Source organism: Eschrichtius robustus, chromosome 12 (genome assembly GCF_028021215.1).
Source record: "Eschrichtius robustus isolate mEscRob2 chromosome 12, mEscRob2.pri, whole genome shotgun sequence".
NCBI lineage: Eukaryota > Metazoa > Chordata > Mammalia > Artiodactyla > Eschrichtiidae > Eschrichtius > Eschrichtius robustus.
In genome coordinates, this window is record NC_090835.1 from 103,477,899 (window position 1) to 103,497,204 (window position 19,306).

The following is a 19,306-nucleotide window of genomic DNA, read 5'->3' on the forward strand; positions in this document are numbered from 1 at the left end:
CTGTCAGACCTCTAAGCAACAGAACTATAAGGTAATAAGTGTGCATTGTTTTAAGCCACTGAGTTTGTGATCATTTGTTATAGCAGCAGCAGGAAACTAATACATGATATGTTGACCTCATTTTCTTTAGTGTTTTGGATTTCAGTGTCCCATAATATATTGGGGCAAGTCCATATATTATCAACATGGAACTGTGTCCACAAATCTAGAATACGGGGGACCACAGAGGGGACCCAACCCAGGAACTCCTCCTCTACAGGAATTCACGTCTGAGCAGCCCGCCTGGACCCAGCGGACCTCCTCCCAAACCAGCAGCCACTGCTCTCCTGCCTCTCAGTGCCTGCTGTTCTCACAGTGCAGGGGGGCAGCTTTCCAAGAGGACTTCCTCCTCCACTACGGTCAAGTGCATGTTGCTTTGGGCAGGGCCAGGCACGGTGCTCTTCCTCCACCAAACTCCACCCTGCCCTTGGAACCCGCTTCTCCTAGATGACTGACAAGGCCCATCCCAACTTCTGTGGGTCTGCATCTGCACCACGGCCCTGGCACTCACGGGCAGGCCCCTCAGGAAAGGGGACCAGGGGGGCTGGGAGAGAGTGCTGCCACACCTGCTCTCAGCCCTCAGGCACCCCGGGGTTAGGGGAGGTCTTGTTAGACCTTGTTTATTAAAAAGTGCCTTTTTTTGTTAATAGATCTTTATTGGAGTATAATTGCTTCACAATACTGTGTTCGTTTCTGTTGTACACCGAAGTGAATCAGCCATATGCATACATATGTCCCCATATCCTCTTGAACCTCCCTCCCACCCTCCCTATTGCACCCCTCTAGGCAATCGCAAAGCACTGAGCTGATCTCACTGTGCTATGCGGCTGCTTCCCACTAGCTATTTTACATTCGGTAGTGTGTATATATGTCAATGCTACTCTCACTTTGCCCCAGCTTCCCCCTCCCACCCCGTGTCTTCAAGTCCATTCTCTATGTCTACATTAAAAAGTGCCTTTTGATAGGCTTTCAGAAAAATGTTTTAGACTTTTCCAGTGATTTGATTTTAATAGACTGTCTTCCAAAACTTTTCTATTTTGAAATTTTTTTTTTAACTTTAAAATAATGAGCTCTTAATGAAAAGACAAGTCACAGACTGGGAGAAAATATTTTCAAATCACAGATCTGATAAAGGACTTGTATGTAGAATATATAAAGAATCCTTGAAAACAAACAACCAAATTTTTTAAATGGGCAAAAAGGTTTTAACAGACACTTCACTAAGAAGATACATGGATGGCAAATGAGCACATGAAAAGATACTCAGCATCATTAAGAGGCAAATTAAAACCACAGTGAATACCACTACACACCTGTTAGAATGTCTGTTAAAAAGACTGGCCATACCAAGTATTGGTGAGAATACAGAGCAACTACAGGTCTCATCCACTGCTGGTGGGAATGTAAAATGGTACAGCCACTTCGGAAAACATTTTGGTGGTTTCTTAAAAAGTTAAACATGTACTTACCATCATTCTACTCCTAGGTGTTTTATTTACCCAAGAGAAATGAAAGCCTATGTTTATACAAAGGTTCCTAGCTGTCTTATTTATAATAGCCAAAAGCTGAAGGCAACTCAAATTTCTATCAACAGATAAATGGATAAACAAATTGTGGTACATGCATACACTGAAATACTACTCAGGAATGAAAAAGGGGTGAGTTGGAGATTGGTTCAAGATGGCGGAGTAGAAGGACGTGCCCTCACTCTCTCTTGCGAGAGCACTGGAATCACAACTAACTGCTGAACAATCATCGACAGGAAGACACTGGAACTCACCAAAAAAGATAACCGACATCCAAAGACAAAGGAGAAGCCGCAATGAGACGGTAGGAGGGGCACAATCACAAGAAAATCAAGTCCTATAACTGCTGGGTGGATGACTCACAAACTGGAGAACACTTATACCACAGAAGTCCATCCACTGGAGTGAAGGTTCTGAGCCCCACATCAGGCTTCCCAACCTGGGGGTCCAGCAACAGGAGGAGGAATTCCTAGAGAATCAGACTTTGAAGGCTAGTGGGATTTGATTGCAGGACTTCGACAGGACTGGGGGAAACAGAGACTCTACTCTTGGAGGGCACACAAAAAGTAGTTCACGCATCAGGACCCAGGGGAAGGAGCAGTGACCCCATAGGAGACTGAACCAGACCTACCTGCTAGTGTTGTAGGGTCTCCTGCAGAGGCGGGGGGTGGCTGTGGCTCACTGTGGGGACAAGGACACTGGCAGCAGAAGTTCTGGGAAGTACTCCTTGGCATGAGCCCTCCCAGAGTCCGCCATTAGCCCCACCAAAGAGCCGGGTAGTCTCTAGTGCTGGGTCACCTCAGGCCAAACAACCAACAGGGAGGGAACCCAGCCCCACCCATCAGCAGACAAGCAGATTAAAGTTTTACTGAGCTCTGCCCACCAGAGCAACACCCAGTTCTACTCACCACCAGTCCCTCCCATCAGGAAGCTTGCACAAGCCTCTTAGATAGCCTCACCCACCAGAGGGCAGACAGCAGAAGCAAGAAGATCTACAATCCTGCAGCCTGTGGAACAAAAACCACATTCACAGAAAGATAGACAAAATGAAAAGGCAGAGAACTTTGTACCAGATGAAGGAACAAGATAAAACCCCAGGAAAACAACTAAATGAAATGGAGATAGGCAACCTTCCAGAAAAAGAATTCAAAATAATGATAGTGAAGATGATCCAGGACCCCGGAAAAAAGATGGAGGCAAAGATCGAGGAGATGCAAGAAATGTTTAACAAAGACCTAGAAGAATTAAAGAACAAACACCTAGAAGAATTAAAGAACAAACAGAGATGAACAATACAGTAACTGAAATGAAAAATGCACTAGCAGGAATCAGTAGCAGAATAACTGATGCAGAAGAACGGATAAGTGACCTGGAAGATAGAATGGTGGAATTCACAGCCGCGAAACAGAAAAAAGAAAAAAGAATGAACAAGAACAACATTCGCATTATAGGGGTCCCAGAAGGAGAGGAGAGATAGAAAGGACCCAAGAAAATATTTGAAGAGATTATAGTCAAAAACTTCCCTAACATGGGAAAGGAAATATCCACCCAAGTCCAGGAAGTGCAGAGAGTCCCAGGCAGGATAAACCCAAGGAGAGACACACCGAGACACATAGTAATCAAATTGACAAAAATTAAAGACAAAGAAAAATTACTGAAAGCAACAAGGGAAAAATGACAAATCACATACAAGGGAACTCCCATAAGGTAAACAGCTGATTTCTCAGCAGAAACTCTACAGGCCAGAAGGAAGTGGCAGGACATATTTAAAGTGATGAAAGGGAAGAACCTACAACCAAGATTACTCTACCAGTCAAGGATCCCATTCAGATTCGACAGAGAAATCAAAAGCTTTACAGACAAGCAAAAGCTAGGAGAATTCAGCACCACCAAACCAGCTCTACAACAAATGCTAAAGGAACTTCTCTAAGTGGGAAACACAAGAGAAGAAAAAGACCTACAAAAAACAAACCCATAACAATTAAGAAAATGGTAATAGGAACATACATATCAATAATTACCTTAAACATGAATGGATTAAATGCTCCAACCAAAAGACACAGGTGTGCTGAATGGATACAAAAACAAGACCCATCTATATGCTGTCTACAAGAGACCCACTTCAGACCTAGGGACAGATACAGACTGAAAGTGAGGGGTTGGAAAAAGATATTCCATGCAAATGGAAATCAAAGGAAAGCTGGAGTAGCAATACTCATGTCAGATAAAATAGACTTTAAAATAAAGAATGTTACAAAAGACAAGGAAGGACACTACATAATGGTCAAGGGATCAATCCAAGAAGAAGATACAACAGTTAGAAGTATATATGCACCCAACATAGGAGCACCTTAATACATAAGGCAACTGCTAACAGCTATAAAAGAGGAAGTTGAAAGTAACACAATAATAGTGGGGGACTTTAACACCTCACTTACACCAATGGACAGATCATCCAAACAGAAAATTAATAAGGAAACACAAGCTTTAAATGACACAATAGACCAGATAGATTTAATTGATATTTATAGGACATTCCATCCAAAAACAGCAGATTACACTTTCTTCTCAAGTGCACACGGAACATTCTCCAGGATAGGTCACATCTTGGGTCATAAATCAAGCCTTGATAAACTTAAGAAAATTGAAATCATATCAAGCATCTTTTCCGACCATGACGCTATGAGACTTGAAATCAATTACAGGGAAAAAAATGTAAAAAACACAAACACGTGGAGGGTAAACAATACATTACTAAATAACCAAGATATCACTGAAGAAATCAAAGAGGGGCTTCCCTGGTGGCGCAGTGGTTGAGAATCTGCCTGCCAATGCAGGAGACATGGGTTCGAGCCCTGGTCTGGGAAGATCCCACATGCCGCGGAGCAACTAGGCCCGTGAGCCACAACTACTGAGCCTGAGCGTCTGGAGCCTGTGTCTGCAACAAGAGAGGCCGCGATAGTGAGAGGCCCGCGCACCGCGATGAAGAGTGGCCCCCACTTGCCGCAACTAGAGAAAGCCCTCGCACAGAAACGAAGACCCAACACAGCCATAAATAAATAAATAAATAAATAAATAAAATTTTTTAAAAACCCACAAAAACAAACAAAAAAACCCGAGCATGCCTCACAATCACCCAATTCTGAGACACAGATTCAGGAAGTTGGGGTGGGGCCTGAGAATTAAAAAAAAAAAAAGAAATCAAAGAGGAAATCAAAAAATACCTAGAGACAAATTACAATGAAAACATGACTATCCAAAACCTATGGGATGCAGCAAAAGCAGTTCTAAGGGGGAAGTTTATAGCAATACAAGCCTACCTCAAGAAACAAGAAAAATCTCAAATAAAGAATCTAACCTTACACAGAAAGGAACTAGAGAAAGAAGAACAAACAAAACCCAAAGTTAGTAGAAGGAAAAAAATCATAAAAAGAGCAGAAATAAATGAAAAAGAAACAAAGAAAACAACAGCAAAGATCAATAAAGCTAAAAGCTGATTCTTTGAGAAGATAAACAAAACTGATAAACCTTTATCCAGACTCATGAAGAAAAAGAGGGAGAGAACCCAAGTCAATAAAATTAGAAATGAAAAAGGAGAAGTTACAACAGACACCGCAGAAATACAAAGCATCCTAAGAGACTACTACAAGCAACTCTATGCCAATAAAATGGACAACCTGGAAGAAATGGACAAATTCTTAGAAAGGTATAACATTCCAAGACTGAACCAGGAAGAAATAGAAAATATGAACAGACCAATCACAAGTAATGAAATTGAAACTGTGATTAAAATCTTCCAACAAACAGAAGTCCAGGGCCAGATGGCTTCACAGGTGAATTCTATCAAACATTTAGAGAAGAGCTAACACCCATCCTTCTCAAACTCTTCCAAAAAATTTCAGAGGAAGGAACACTCCCAAACTCATTCTATGAGGCCACCATCCCCCTGATACCAAAACCAGACAAAGGTACTACAAAAAAAGAAAATTACAGACCAATATCACTGATGAATATAGATGCAAAAATCCTCAACAAAATACTAGCAAACAAAATTCAACAACACATTAAAAGGATCATACACCATGATCAAGTGGGGTTTATCCCAGGAATGCAAGGATTCTTCAATATATGCAAATCAATCAATGTGATACACTGTATTAACAAATTGAAGAAGAAAAACCATATGATCATCTCAGTAGATGCAGAAAAAGCTTTCGAGAAAATTTAACACTCATTTATGATAAAAACCCTCCAGAAAGTAAGCATAGAGGGAACTTACCTCAACATAATAAAGGCCATATATGACAAACCCACAGGCAACATCGTCCTCAATGGTGAAAAACTGAAACCATTTCCTCTAAGATCAGGAACAAGACAAGGTTGTCCACTCTCACCACTCTTATTCAGCATAGTTTTGGAAGTCCTAGCCATGGCAATCAGAGAAGAAAAAGAAATAAAAGGAATACAAATTAGAAAAGAAGAAGTAAAACTGTCACTGTTAGCAGCTGACATGATAGGATTCATAGAGAATCCTAAAGATGCCACCAGAAAACTACTAGAGCTAATCAATGAATTTGGTAAAGTAGCAGGATACAAAATTAATGCTCAGAAATCTCTTTCATTCCTACACACTAACAACAAAAGATCAGAAAGAGAAATTAAGGAAAGAATCCCATTCACCATTGCAACAAAAAGAATAAAATACCTAGGAATAAACCTACCTAAGGAGGTAAAAGACCTATACTCAGAAAACTATAAGACACTGATGAAAGAAATCAAAGATGACACAAACAGATGGAGAAATATACCATGTTCTTGGATTGGAAGAATCAATATTGTGAAGATGACTATACTACCCAAGGCAATCTACAGATTCAGTGCAATCCCTATCAAATTACCAGTGGCATTTTTTACAGAACTAGAACAAAAAATCTTAAAATTTGTATGGAGACAAAAAAGACCCCAAATAGCCAAAGCAGTCTTCAGGGAAAAAAATGGAACTGGAGGAATCAGACACCCTGACTTCAGACTATACCACAAAGCTACAGTAATCAAGACAATATGGTACTGGCACAAAAACAGAAATATAGATGAATGGAACAGGCTAGAAAGCCCAGAGATAAACCCACGCACCTATGGTCAACTAATCTATGATAAAGGAGGCAAGGATATAAAATGGAGAAAAGACAGTCTCTTCAATAAGTGGTACTGGGAAAACTGGACAGCTACATGTAGAAGAATGAAATTAGAATACTCCCTAACACCATACACAAAAATAAACTCAAAATGGATTAAAGACCTAAATGTAAGACCGGACACTATAAAACTCTTAGAGGAAAACATAGGAAGAACACTCTTTGACATAAATCACAGCAAGATCTTTTTTGATCCACCTCCCAGAGTAATGAAAATAAAAACAAAAATAAACAAATGGGACCTAATGAAACTTAAAAGCTTTTGCACAGCAAAGGAAGCTATAAACAAGACAAAAAGACAATCCTCAGAATGGGAGAAAATATTTGCAAATGAATCAATGGACAAAGGATTAATCTCCAAAATATATAAACAGCTCATGCAGCTCAATATTAGAAAAAAAAGAAAACCCAATCAGAAAATGGGCAGAAGACCTGAATAGACATTTCTCCAAAGAAAACGTACAGATGGCCAAGAAGCACATGAAAAGCTGCTCAACATCGCTAATTATTAGAGAAATGCAAATCAAAACTACAATGAGGGGCTTCCCTGGTGGCGCAGTGGTTGAGAATCTGCCTGCTAATGCAGGGGACACAGGTTCAAGCCCTGGTCTGGGAAGATCCCACATGCCGCAGAGCAGCTAGGCCCGTGAGCCACAATTACTGAGCCTGCACGTCTGGAGCCTGTGCCCCGCAACAAGAGAGGCCGTGATAGTGAGAGGCCCGCGCACCGCGATGAAGAGTGGCCCCCGCTTGCCACAACTAGAGAAAGCCCTCGCACAGAAACGAAGACCCAACACAGCCATAAATAAATAAATAAAATTAAAAAAAAAAAAAAAAAAGACTCTGCTCCGAGTGCAGGGGGTGTGGGTTCAATCCCTGGTTGCTGCACAGTGCAGCCAAAAAATAAATTAAAAAAAAAAACAAAAAAAAAACTACAATGAGGTATCACCTTACACCAGTTAGAATGGGTATCATCAGAAAATCTACAAACAACAAATGCTGGAGAGGGTGTGGAGAAAAGGGGGACCCTCTTGCACTGTTGGTGGGAATGTAAATTGATGCAGCCACTATGGAGAACAGAATGGAGGTTCGTTAAAAAGCTAAAAATAGAATTACCATATGACCCAGCAATCCCACTACTGGGCATATACCCAGAGAAAACCATAATTCAAAAAGACACATGCACCCCAATGTTCATTGCAGCACTGTTTACAATAGCCAGGTCATGGAAGCAACCTAAATGCCCATCAACAGACAAATGCATAAAGATGTGGTACATATATAGAATGGAATATTACTCAACCATAAAAAGGAATGAAATTGGGTCATTTGTAGAGACGTGGATGAGTCTAGAGACTGTCATACAGAGTGAAGTAAGTCAGAAAGAGAAAAACAAATATCATATATTAATGCATGTATGTGGAACCTAGAAAAATTGTACAGATGAACCAGTTTGCAGGGCAGAAATTGAGACACAGATGTAGAGAACAAACATAGGGACAGCAAGGGGGAAAAGTGGCAGGGGGGGTGGTGGTGAGAGATGAACTGGGAGATTGGGATTGACATGTATACACTAATATGTATAAAATAGACAACTAATAAGAACCTGCTGTATAAAAAAATAAATTTAAATGATAAAAAAATAAAAAAGAAAAAAAAGAAAAAGGGGTGAGTTACTGATACACGTGTAACCTAGATGGATCTCAAAATAATTATGCTGACTGAAAGGAGCCAGATAAGAGTAAATACCCCTTGGTTCTGTTACATAAAGTTCTAGAAAATGCAAACTAATCAGTCATGACAGAAAGCAGATGGGTGTTTGCCTCGGGCTGGCATAGAGTATGGGAGTGAGGGAAGGACAGACAGGAGGGAGGGGTTATCAAGAAGCAAGAGGAAACTTTGGTCAGGGGGCGGGTGGATATGTTCATTATGTTGATTGCGGTGATGGTTTCACAGTTGTATTCATAGATAAAAACATCAAACTGTACACTTTATAAATATATGCAGTTTATTGTATGACAGTTATGCTCTTAAAATGGTTAAACCCTACACTCTTTAGCAGAAACTTAAAATTTTGGATTACCTTTCACTGTAATCCCCAAAACTGGCTTTTACAGAGCAATTCTTTTATCGCTAAAATAAACAATCTTTAAGAACTCCTTTGCCCTTCTTTCTGTAATCTGAGGCTAGCAAATTTTTAAAAATCAATCTGAGGACTTAAAAGGGTTATTACTTTGATCTTGAAAGCCAGTAAAGAAATTCAAGATGTGCCATTAAGTCTGTAATTAAAAAAACAAACAAAAAACAAACAAAAAAACACAACAGAAGTGAGGAGGAATTCCATGTTGCTTCAGTAAACTGTCATGAGGTATGTAAGGCTAAGAGAGGAACCCCACCCTCCAGGATGCCATGACGAGATGCAAAGGAATGGAATGGGAAAAGCCCAATGCTAATAGTTGATAAGTAGAGATTTTAGTCTTTTCTACTTCTAGACACGTCCTTTAAAAAATCTTTTAAATTCTCTTCACCTTGGGTCTGCTAAAGTGAGGTGACATCTATACTCCCTACCTTAAATAATGTGTGTAGTCAGAGGACTGGGACCCCTGATTTGATATTGTCTCCATTAATATATTTATGTAAAGAGAAAGAACAAGAAAGCTGCTGTGGCTGCAGCAAATTTGTTTTGCCATTGCTTCCTCCAGGGTATCTCACTACAGACGTGTAAGCATATGTAAATAAGAATATTTAAATAAGCATTAGAATATTGATGGCCATTATTATCATTGTTATTTAATGGGAACATTTCTGTCCTTTTCTATAATTGCTTTGAAAATTAAGGTAACTTGTTCAGGGACTTGTGAATACCTTTTCCTGATAATTAATCCTAGATGTCACTTTTAGAAATACAATTTTTAAATTGTTAAAATTTTTTTTGCAAATAAAAATTGGACCATAAGTCAGAATGTGACATACATTGAGCAGAACCTTAAAAAAAAAAAACTCTCATTTATGCATATTTGAGAATATTTGAGAATATTTATCAAACCTGAAAATGCATCATCAAGCCCAACATCAGTGCTTTACTTCAGAGAGAATCAAATATGTCTACCCATTGTTTATATATGGAAAGAAGGTAATGAAGATTTGGGGCTAATAAGTATTTGTATTCACTAACAGGTGTTTAATTATTTGCAAAGCTGTTTCATAGTATTAAATTGGAGGAAAGCTGAAATATTGTTTTAATTTCTGCTCATCAGTTCTAAGTGCAATCAAACTAGGAACTGGTTCATAGCATGTCTCGATTCACCTACGGTACAAATCAGTTTAGGAGAATATTGGAATAAAGTATAGCTCACTGTTCTGATTTGTTCTTAGCATCCACACGTGGTTTTCATGGAAGTTTCCAGGTCAGTATTTTTACCGGTGTTTCTCCATAGATTGCAAAATTGGGAAATCTTCTAGAGTTAAAAGAAGACCACTGCAACAGACTCATTGAAGAAAATGACAAGTATCAAAGACATTTAGGCAACTTAATAAATAAGGTACACATTTTCTTACATAAATATTTGTCTTTTTAAAACTGTGTGAAATATTAAAACAATAGAATTTTGGTGCTAAAAAGGATCTGAGGGATGATGTAATACATTTGTATTGATTCCTTTCACTTCATAATGGCCTTCCATTAGCCTTTTAGCTGAAAGCTAGCAAAGAACATTGTGTGTGTCTGTCCTTGTGCTGTCAGCACTTTCAGGTCTTAGTATTGCTGCTTCATGTTGAGGGTCACTCTAAATCTTGCCAACATAGCGTGCTAGTTTACCTTTTGAAAACTGCGTGAACTTTAACCACGTGGACTGAAAGCCTGGGTTGAGACCCACACCACGTGCAGGGATCACAGTTGACTTGCTGCTACAGTTGTCCGCTTTTTGACACTTCACTTTTTCTGGATGATGAACAGGCACATTACAATTCTATTTGTATTCATATTCCTGATTTCAAAATGTAAGGAAGATGTTCTGCCTATTGTAAAACTTTCATTCATGGGAGCCATATAGTTGAACTTCAACTTGTACAGATTCTTAAAAAGCAAAATTAAATAAATATCCTAGAATTTATCACAGAATAATTGTTTTAGCTAATGTTTTTCAAGGTTACATCATACGAAGAAATTATCGAATGTGCTGACCGAAGGCTCATGATATCGAACTCCCAGATTGCACAGTAAGTTGAAAAAGCTTAATTTTTAATTTTGTAAACGTTTGCTGATATTTTGCCCTCTGGCTTGCTAAGTTCATTTTTTAGACTCCTAGAAAGAGGAAAATGTGCTGTTTTGTAAGTCAAGACCGTTCTTCAATGATATATTTAGTGTGCCTAGTGTCTGGACTACTTGAACAAGCAGAATTTCATCTTCCTTTCTCAGAACTCCCTTTGACTTGGGGGTCGGGGGAGCGAGGTTAAGAAATTACAGAGAAACATCCGAGAATTTTAGAGGATATTACCATGGTATTCAAGTAAAGTAACATTGCTATGCTTAGAATTTATTCACAAAAGTTTTTGAACGCACCCCAAATGAAACATATCAAGTACCAAATAAACTTTCTCATTAGAATGAGATTCAGGAACTGCCCTGGTGACGCAGTGGTTAAGAATCCGCCTGCCAATGCAGGGGACACGGGTTCGATCACTGGTCTGGGAAGATCCCACATGCCACAGAGCAACTAAGCCCATGTGCCACAACTACTGAGCCTGCGCTCTAGAGCCCGTGAGCCACAGCTACTGAGCCCGCGTGCTGCAACTACTGAAGCTCGTGCGCCTAGAACCCATGCTCCGCAACAAGAAAAGCCACCGCAATGAGAAGCCCGTGCACCACAACGAAGAGTAGCCCCCGCTCACCGCAACTAGAGAAAGCCCGCGCACAGCAGCGAAGACCCAACGCAGACAAAAAAATAATAATAATAATAATAATTTGAGTTGCTTGGAAAGAATTCCAGATTCCCATAAAGCAAGATGGATGGATGATGTATAGAGAACTAGACCACCGTGAAATTTATCTACTCAAATCCTCCAATGAAATTAGCAAAATGTTAGCCTAGAAAAGTCCATTTTGGTCATAATATTCAGTTGTTTTTTCTTTCAGTTTAGAAGAGAGAAATAAACATTTGGAAGATTTAATTAGAAGGCCCAGAGAGAGAGCCAGAAAACCAAGGTAAGTTGTTTCTTTTTCTAAATAATAATGTCTTTAACTTTAGAATATATGCATAATAATGTTATACATTTAAAAAAAAACCCTTTTCCTTATCTCAGTTTAATATAAATTATATAAAAGTGCTTGGTATTTTGCGTAGCACAAAATAGTTTCTTTGATAGATGTTTTTTGTAGGACCTGAATTGGAAAGCCTGGTTACCTGCTCTCATGGAACTTATGATTATCTCTAAGAAAAATACTATACAGATTATGAGCTAAGATTTTGTCTACAATAAAACAGCTTACCCTGATGTAAATATATAGCAGACCAGATCTTATGATCAGATTTTCTTACACTAATGTGAAATCTTATAATCCATTATTTTAGAAGACTCTCAACTCTCAGTATTTGATGCTACAAGGTATATGCACAAACCCTATGGGGTTGATTCAGACCATAGCAGGATGTTAAAATGGGACTCTTCCTGACCTACTTCTTAAGATGCTAATTAAATATTTACCGATTCCCAAAACGAGAGTGAGTTTGCCCGGTGTGCAGAGGTTCTGAGGGAAATTTCAAAGAACCTTTTTCATGACTCATATCCCTTGACCAGATCCAGTATATGAAACGTCTGGAGTGTGGGGAAAATTGCAGAAGAGATTTCTTTGACTCTGTCGTGTCATGAGCTCCCATCACCCCCAAGTCATTCTACCTCTTTTACGTAAAGCCTTGTGAGGGGTCTCTGGGAGATCACCTAAAGAACTTTGAAATGTGTTTCCTAAACACACTTAGGAAAGGGAGGATCAGTGACGGAGAAAATTAAAGCAAGGTGTGGCAGGCAGCACGACAGAGGGGCTGAGTTGGGTGGCCTGTTCTCCCTGAGCTTGTCATCAGGACAAAGAATGTCTGTGACAGTTTCTTAAGAACCATGCAGGTGAGATCTGAGTCATCTTGGGCTCGGCTGAAGGCTGCCTGGTGGGATGCCAGCAGCAAGAAGTGGAAAGGGAGCAGCACATTCTTAGGGGCTGGTGCAGCAGTATCAGGTGACCACCGGAAGAGAGATGCCTCAGCCTGGGCCCAGGGAACTGTAGGGCAGGGGTCCCTGGCAGTGGCAAGCTCCAAGAGAAAGAATCAGCCAATCCCAGAGACTGTGAAGCCACCCAGCCAAGTAAAAATGTCTTATCGCTTTACTTGTCCACCCTCCTTCTGCAAAGGGAGGAGGTGGGGAGTGAGGAGGGCGCAGAGACTGACCTTCAGGGGCAGGTGGTGTCCACCAACTACAAACCTTAGCTGAGGGAGACGGATGAGAAGTTCTCCTGAGTGAAGGTTAAAGGACCGATGAATATTTAACACTGGGCATCGAACTGAACTGAGCTGTGCTTAATCCTTCACAGTGAGGGCTGATTGTTACCTTAGAGCAAAAAAAGTCACTGGGCCTGCTGCATATTCAGCCAACAGCAACGGGGAAGAGCTCCCCTGAGTGAAAAAAGGCTAAAGTAGGGACTTCCCTGGCTGTCCAGGTTAAGACTCTGAGCTCCCACTGCAGGGCACGTGGTTTGGTCCCTGATTGGGGAACTAAGATCCCACATGCCAGGGATCCCACGTGCCATGTGGTGTGGCCAAGAAAACCCCCAAAAAACAAAAAATAGAAAAAAGGCTAAAGTGGGGAGCAGACATGAAAGTTGCATTTTCATTATATCGTGGGTCATGTTTGTTCCGAATACCATTTGCAAATACAACTATGTTTTGAAAATCAAAAGCCTTTAGCAGGTTTACACTATTATTTGCAAAGTGATAGTTTAACTATGATTTTCTCCCTAATATGAAAGAATATGATCTGATGCCTGGCATATTACAGATGCTCAGTAATCGCTAGTTTGAACTGAATGTGAATCTTCTCTGAGTTGCTGAAAGAAACTGTGGAATATTTTTTTCTGGCATTATTTTGCAATAAGAAAATTTGCTTCTAAATTCACACATTTCACTAGTTCAGATATTTGTGTACTTATACTTGGCCTATCTTCACAGTAGATTTGAGGCCCATTTATATAGACTTAGAGTGGCCTTGAAGCAAAGGTGTGAGGTGGAGTGGAAGAGCTCTCAGGCCCTTTCTAGCTGAGAAGACTGTTTCTTAGAGAACTTCAGACTCGCATCAGCCTTCAGCCCCGCACCATCCACGAGCCTCCCCTTGACCGATGGGCCTCAGTGAAGTCGGCACGCAAACACGCACCATCCATGAGCCTCCCATTGACCGATGGCCCTCAGTCAAGTCAGCACGCAAACACGCTTTAGACCACCTCTGCATCGTCTCAAAATTCTGGTGCTGCTTTTGCCAGTTGTCTTTAGAAGTGGAAACAGTGAGAAATAGGGAGAGAAAAGTGAGCACTTTAATAGTCTCAGATGTCTTGTTTTGGCCTTTAGTTCTTTTTTTTGGCCTCTAGTTCTTTATCACTTCAAGGAGATTCATTAGGTTTTCAAGTCATAGCCAGAATCTTATCCTCAGTAAATCTAGGAGAATGTTAAAACATAACAATACTGAGGCTCAATATTTTTATTTAATTGCAGTTGAGAATGATCCATGTGTTACATACTGAAAAACTTTATCTTAATCTTTTAGGGTCTCATAGTTCTATCCCAAATGACAGTTTCTCTTTGAAAAGTGAGGAAAAGAAAATTTTCAATAATGGCATCCTTGTTCACTATGTTCTCTATTTTAGTCCTCCTCACCACCACCCGCCACTTGTTTGTTTGTTTGTTTGTTTTACATTATTCTCTTTCTGTTTCCTGCAGACTGAGAAGTCATCCGAAGTCCATGACTGTGGTAGGTCATACTGATGATAATTATAAAGAATGCTATATTCCCATGTAATTGTCAAATTACGCAAAATTAAATATGAGTTCCTGAAGTTATGTTTCAGTAATGTTCAGCTTAGCTTTCCCCTCTGCCCTCAGATGAGGGCCTCTTTTGCCTCTGATTGTAGTTGGTTCTGTAACTGGAAGCCTTAATTTCATCCCCACGGCTACTGCTTCATGTTGGGGCCTCATCGTTTTCATCTGGCCTGTCACAGTCGTCTGCTTACTCGTGGCTCTGCCTCCAGTTGGCTCCACCCTCCACGGAGTAGACAGAGTGGCTGTGCAGAAGCAAAACCTGGTTATGCTCCTCCCCTACATGAGACCCTTCAGTGCTTCCCAGGTGCATTCAGAACCAAATCCAGCTCCTTAGCTGGCATAGAGGTCCTCTGTGGTCTAGCCCTCGCCTTCCTATCCAGGCTTCTCGTTCACTGCTTCCTCCTTCTCATCGTACACCCCAACCATATCTAACACTTGCAATGTTTTGCACATGCCGTGTTACCTTTGTGCCTTCTGGCTGCTGCCCGGGTAGCTCCCCAACCTGGAATGCTCTCTCCCAACTCCTTTTCTCCCTGTTCCTTCAGTTCCCGCCTCACAGACACCTGCCAGCGGGAGCTCCACCTGCTCCGTGAAGCCTTTCCCACCCAAGGCAGAGCTGACTTGCTTCCTCCTGTGTGTCCTCATTGTACCCTCTGATAAAATAGCACCTATGATGTGTCATTACAGTTCTCTGCTTGCACATCCCCTGACCTCACTAGAGCTCTTCTAGTGCAGGAATTCTCATATTCATTTTGGCATGCCCCAAGCACCTATCCCATAATAGGTACTAAATAGGAGTCAAATATTAGACAGACTCGGGACCGAGGCCCAATGCTATACTTGCTGGAGTAATTCCTAGTAGAAGATACACCTGCTGCCGCCCTGTCCCATGTCAGGCCATGGGTATGGGTTCATGAATACCATGGCCCATTTGTGACACAGCTTTGCAGAAGAGGGGGTACAGTCAAAGGGCCTGTCTCTATCTGTCCCACTGAGACGCAGCTGCTGTAATAGTTGAGTTATGAGGACACCTTAATACTACCAATTCTTAGTTATGCTCTGCTGGTGAGTCACTTCATGAATTGTTCAGATCCTTGCTTCTGTTCCTTTTTCTTCATTCTGCCAGCTGGCAACCAAACCAAGGAAGATGAAACTCAACCAACCTTGCTCCTTGTCATATTCCTTAATAGGAAAAAGGTTGAAACAAACAAAAATATGGATTAAAATATAGTATTAGTATTATCTGTGGTGTTTATCTATCTGTAGGTTTTCCTTGTGCCCCTTTTCCATATGTAATCGAGAACTCGCTGCTTATGGAATAGGAATTCCATATGTAATCAAGAGTCAGCTCTTCTGTCCCTGAATGTCTATCCTGAAAACTGAAGAAACAATTTTTTCCTTTCATTTTTATATGCCAGATATCTTAGAAGGAAATAGAAATGATTTAGATTAAACAGGACTGAAGATTAACAATTAATCATTTTTGTTAACCACACCAGGAGGAGAGTCATTACTAAGTATAGCACCCAGATCCATAGATACAAGTGATACATTAAAATCTGTATAAGTGGTGAAATTTTACATTCCAAAAAATGTGATTACTATTCTTCTAATTTCTTCCGTGAACAATCAAACGTATTCTAATATAACATAAACAATTGAATACAGTGGCTTCTTTTCCAAATATCTGTCAATTTTCATTCTCACAGAACACCACTCCTGTATTGCCAGGCCTTTAGTAACATATGAAAATTTCCTGTGTCTCACCCCAAATTTTTTTTCCTCTCTGGGCAGGCAGGTTCTTCCTACTATCAACCAAATTTAAAAAGACACTAACACTGAAATCGCTTGGAATTAAAACCCAGGTGAAAGGAGGTTTCACCCTTATAACTTCCACCTTAACATAGTTTTGAGGAATTAGTTCTGAGTTTAAACAAAGAAACCAGAGATAGCTAATTTTGTAAGATGTATCAGAAAAATGAATGTACATAACATATTATCCTTTTGATAAATCCCAGCGCCAGGATGAAAGTATAATTATTGAATCAAGATATACCTTGAATGGAAGAAATTATTTTATCTCACTGAAATTAGTTTTGCACTTAAATTAGTCAGGTAAGTGCAAGAGGGAAGTATTGGAGAATCTATAGCTGGCCCCAAAGGAAGTGCTGAATAAATAAAAGCTATTACTATTGATGTTATTTTTGTTGAGGAATTCTATAAGATACATTTTATTATGAATTTTGAAGCAAAATTTGTTAATTTCTCAAATTCAAAAAGTTGTGATACGGTTTAAGACAAACCATGAGAAATGCACAGTAAGTTGCAGCTATATTAGTGTTTCATTTGAAAAATTAAGCCCTGAAAGCTTTGGAAGTGATTCAGGTTTTAAAAAGAGACATTATTATTAGTTTCATGGAATTCTCTAGGGAAAGTTAAGATATGATAGGAGGAAGACAAACATTAAGATGGCTAATGCGGGGGGAATTCCCTGGTGTTCCAGTTGTTAAAAATCCACCGTCCAATGCAGGGGACGCGGGTTCGATCCCTGGTTGGGGAACTAAGATCCCACATGCCGCGGGGCAACTAAGCCTACGCGCCACAACTAGAGAGAAGCCTGCGTACCACAACAAAGAGCCCGTGCACCGCAACGAAGGATCCCACGTACCTCAGTGAAGATCCTGCGTGCCGCATCTAAGACCTGACACAGCCCCCCCGCCAAAAACAAACAAACAAAAAGATGGATAGTGCAGCGTGTGGAATGTGGAACATGGTGAAATCGTTGGACTGGAAGGATTAACACAGTTTGTCTGCAGCAGGGCTGTGTGCATAAGTGCTACGTTTGCCATGTGCGCTATTAGACATTTATGACCTTTTACCAAAAGGTTGTGTCACAGTGAACGTACCTCCTTTGGCGCACGGCTCAAGGATGCAGCATCTAAGCCAGTGCTTCTTGCAATAAACATTTAGTGACGTGCAATAAACCACGTGACAGCCTCTGTGTTAGAAGCCAAAGGTACAACGAAAAACCAGGCAGAGATCACCAAGGACCATGTAATCTAGTGGGGGAGATAGATAAATGACTCTTTCTTAGATTGGTGCATGGGTCTAACTGTCAGGGGTGCTCTAGAAGCATAGATGAAATGGCCCTGGACTAGGTGAGAAAACCTCAGGGCAGATTTTACAGAAATAATGACACCTGAGCCAGATCTTCATCACTGACTAGGTATTCACCAGGTAGATAGAAGAGGAAGCTCTTCCCACACAGCACAGAGGCCTGAGGTATCCTGTGATACTCTCTGAACCACAAGTAAAATCTAAAACCCATGTCCTTCATATGGCAGGAGAGGAAGGTGATCGTGAATTGTCTCATGTGCTTTGTGAAGAAGCGCGAACTTTGTCCTGAGAAGCTCTGAAGGCTTTAAGTGGAGGAATGATGGGGTCCATTATGCATTTTGAGGGAATTCCCTGGCAGTCCAGTGGTTAGGATTCCAAGCTTTCACTGCCGGGGGCCTGGGTTCCATCCCTGGTCAGAGAACTGAGATCCTGCAAGCTGCGTGGCCAAAAAAAAAAAGAATTATGGGACTTCCCTGGTGGCGCAGTGGTTGAGAATCTTCCTGCCAATGCAGGGGACACGGGTTCAAGCCCTGGTCCAGGAAGATCCCACGTGCCGTGGAGCAATTAAGCCCGTGCGCCACAACTACTGAGCCTGCGTGCCACAACTACTGAAGCCCGCGCAGCTAGAGCCCGTGCTCCACAACGAGAAGCCACCACGATGAGAAGCCCATGCACTGCAATGAAGAGTAGCCCCCGCTCGCCCCAACTAGAGAAAGCCTGCGTGCAGCAACGAAGACTCAATGCAGCCAAAAATAAATAAATAAATAAATTTAAAAAAAATTTATGCGTCTTGAAAGATCACCCTAATAGTGATATAAAGGGTAGGTTGATGGTGGGTGATGCTAGAATCAAAAGTACCAGATAAGATACTGCTGTAGTGCTCCGTGCAAGAAAAACCGAGGCCAGAAACTCAAAGAGTGACAGAGGAAATAATGAGGAAGTTACGGATGCAAAGTGATTTCAAAGGCAAAGTGAAAAGGATAGGTAATTGTTAGCTATGGGAGTGAAGGGCGAGGAGTCTGGGAGTGAAGGGGGAGGGGTCTAGGAAGCCTGGCACAGGTCTGGGTGGTCGTCTCCACAGAGGTAGAGAACACAGGAGGGACCACTAGTTTGCGGGAAAGATAGGATGAGGGCGAGGTTGCTGTGAAACACCCGGGACATATTTAATAAGCAGTTAAATATATGCTGAGAAGGATCCAGTGGTCAAGGAGGTTCTGAAGACAACGAGGAGAGAAGGGTCATTGACGACCGAGGTCTCAGAGGCGGAAAGAGGGCCTCGGGTCCCCAGAACAGCGTAGGTTCAGACACCCCTCCCTCTGAGACTGGAGGTTAGGAAGGCAACTCTGAGCTGTGCATG

General features: G+C 41.1%; 1 protein-coding gene across 1 annotated transcript in view; it reads left to right on the forward strand.

The window, feature by feature from the left end:
• CAGE1 (cancer antigen 1) overlaps positions 1 to 16,285 on the forward strand; it is a 49,551-nt gene extending 33,266 nt beyond the window's left edge. The window contains exons 7-10 of the mRNA XM_068559450.1: positions 10,908 to 10,978; positions 11,895 to 11,963; positions 14,734 to 14,763; positions 16,243 to 16,285. Coding sequence (XP_068415551.1) covers positions 10,908 to 10,978; positions 11,895 to 11,963; positions 14,734 to 14,763; positions 16,243 to 16,285 — 213 coding nt within the window. The remainder of the gene's footprint in view (positions 1 to 10,907; positions 10,979 to 11,894; positions 11,964 to 14,733; positions 14,764 to 16,242) is intronic.
• Positions 16,286 to 19,306: the final 3,021 nt, after the last annotated feature.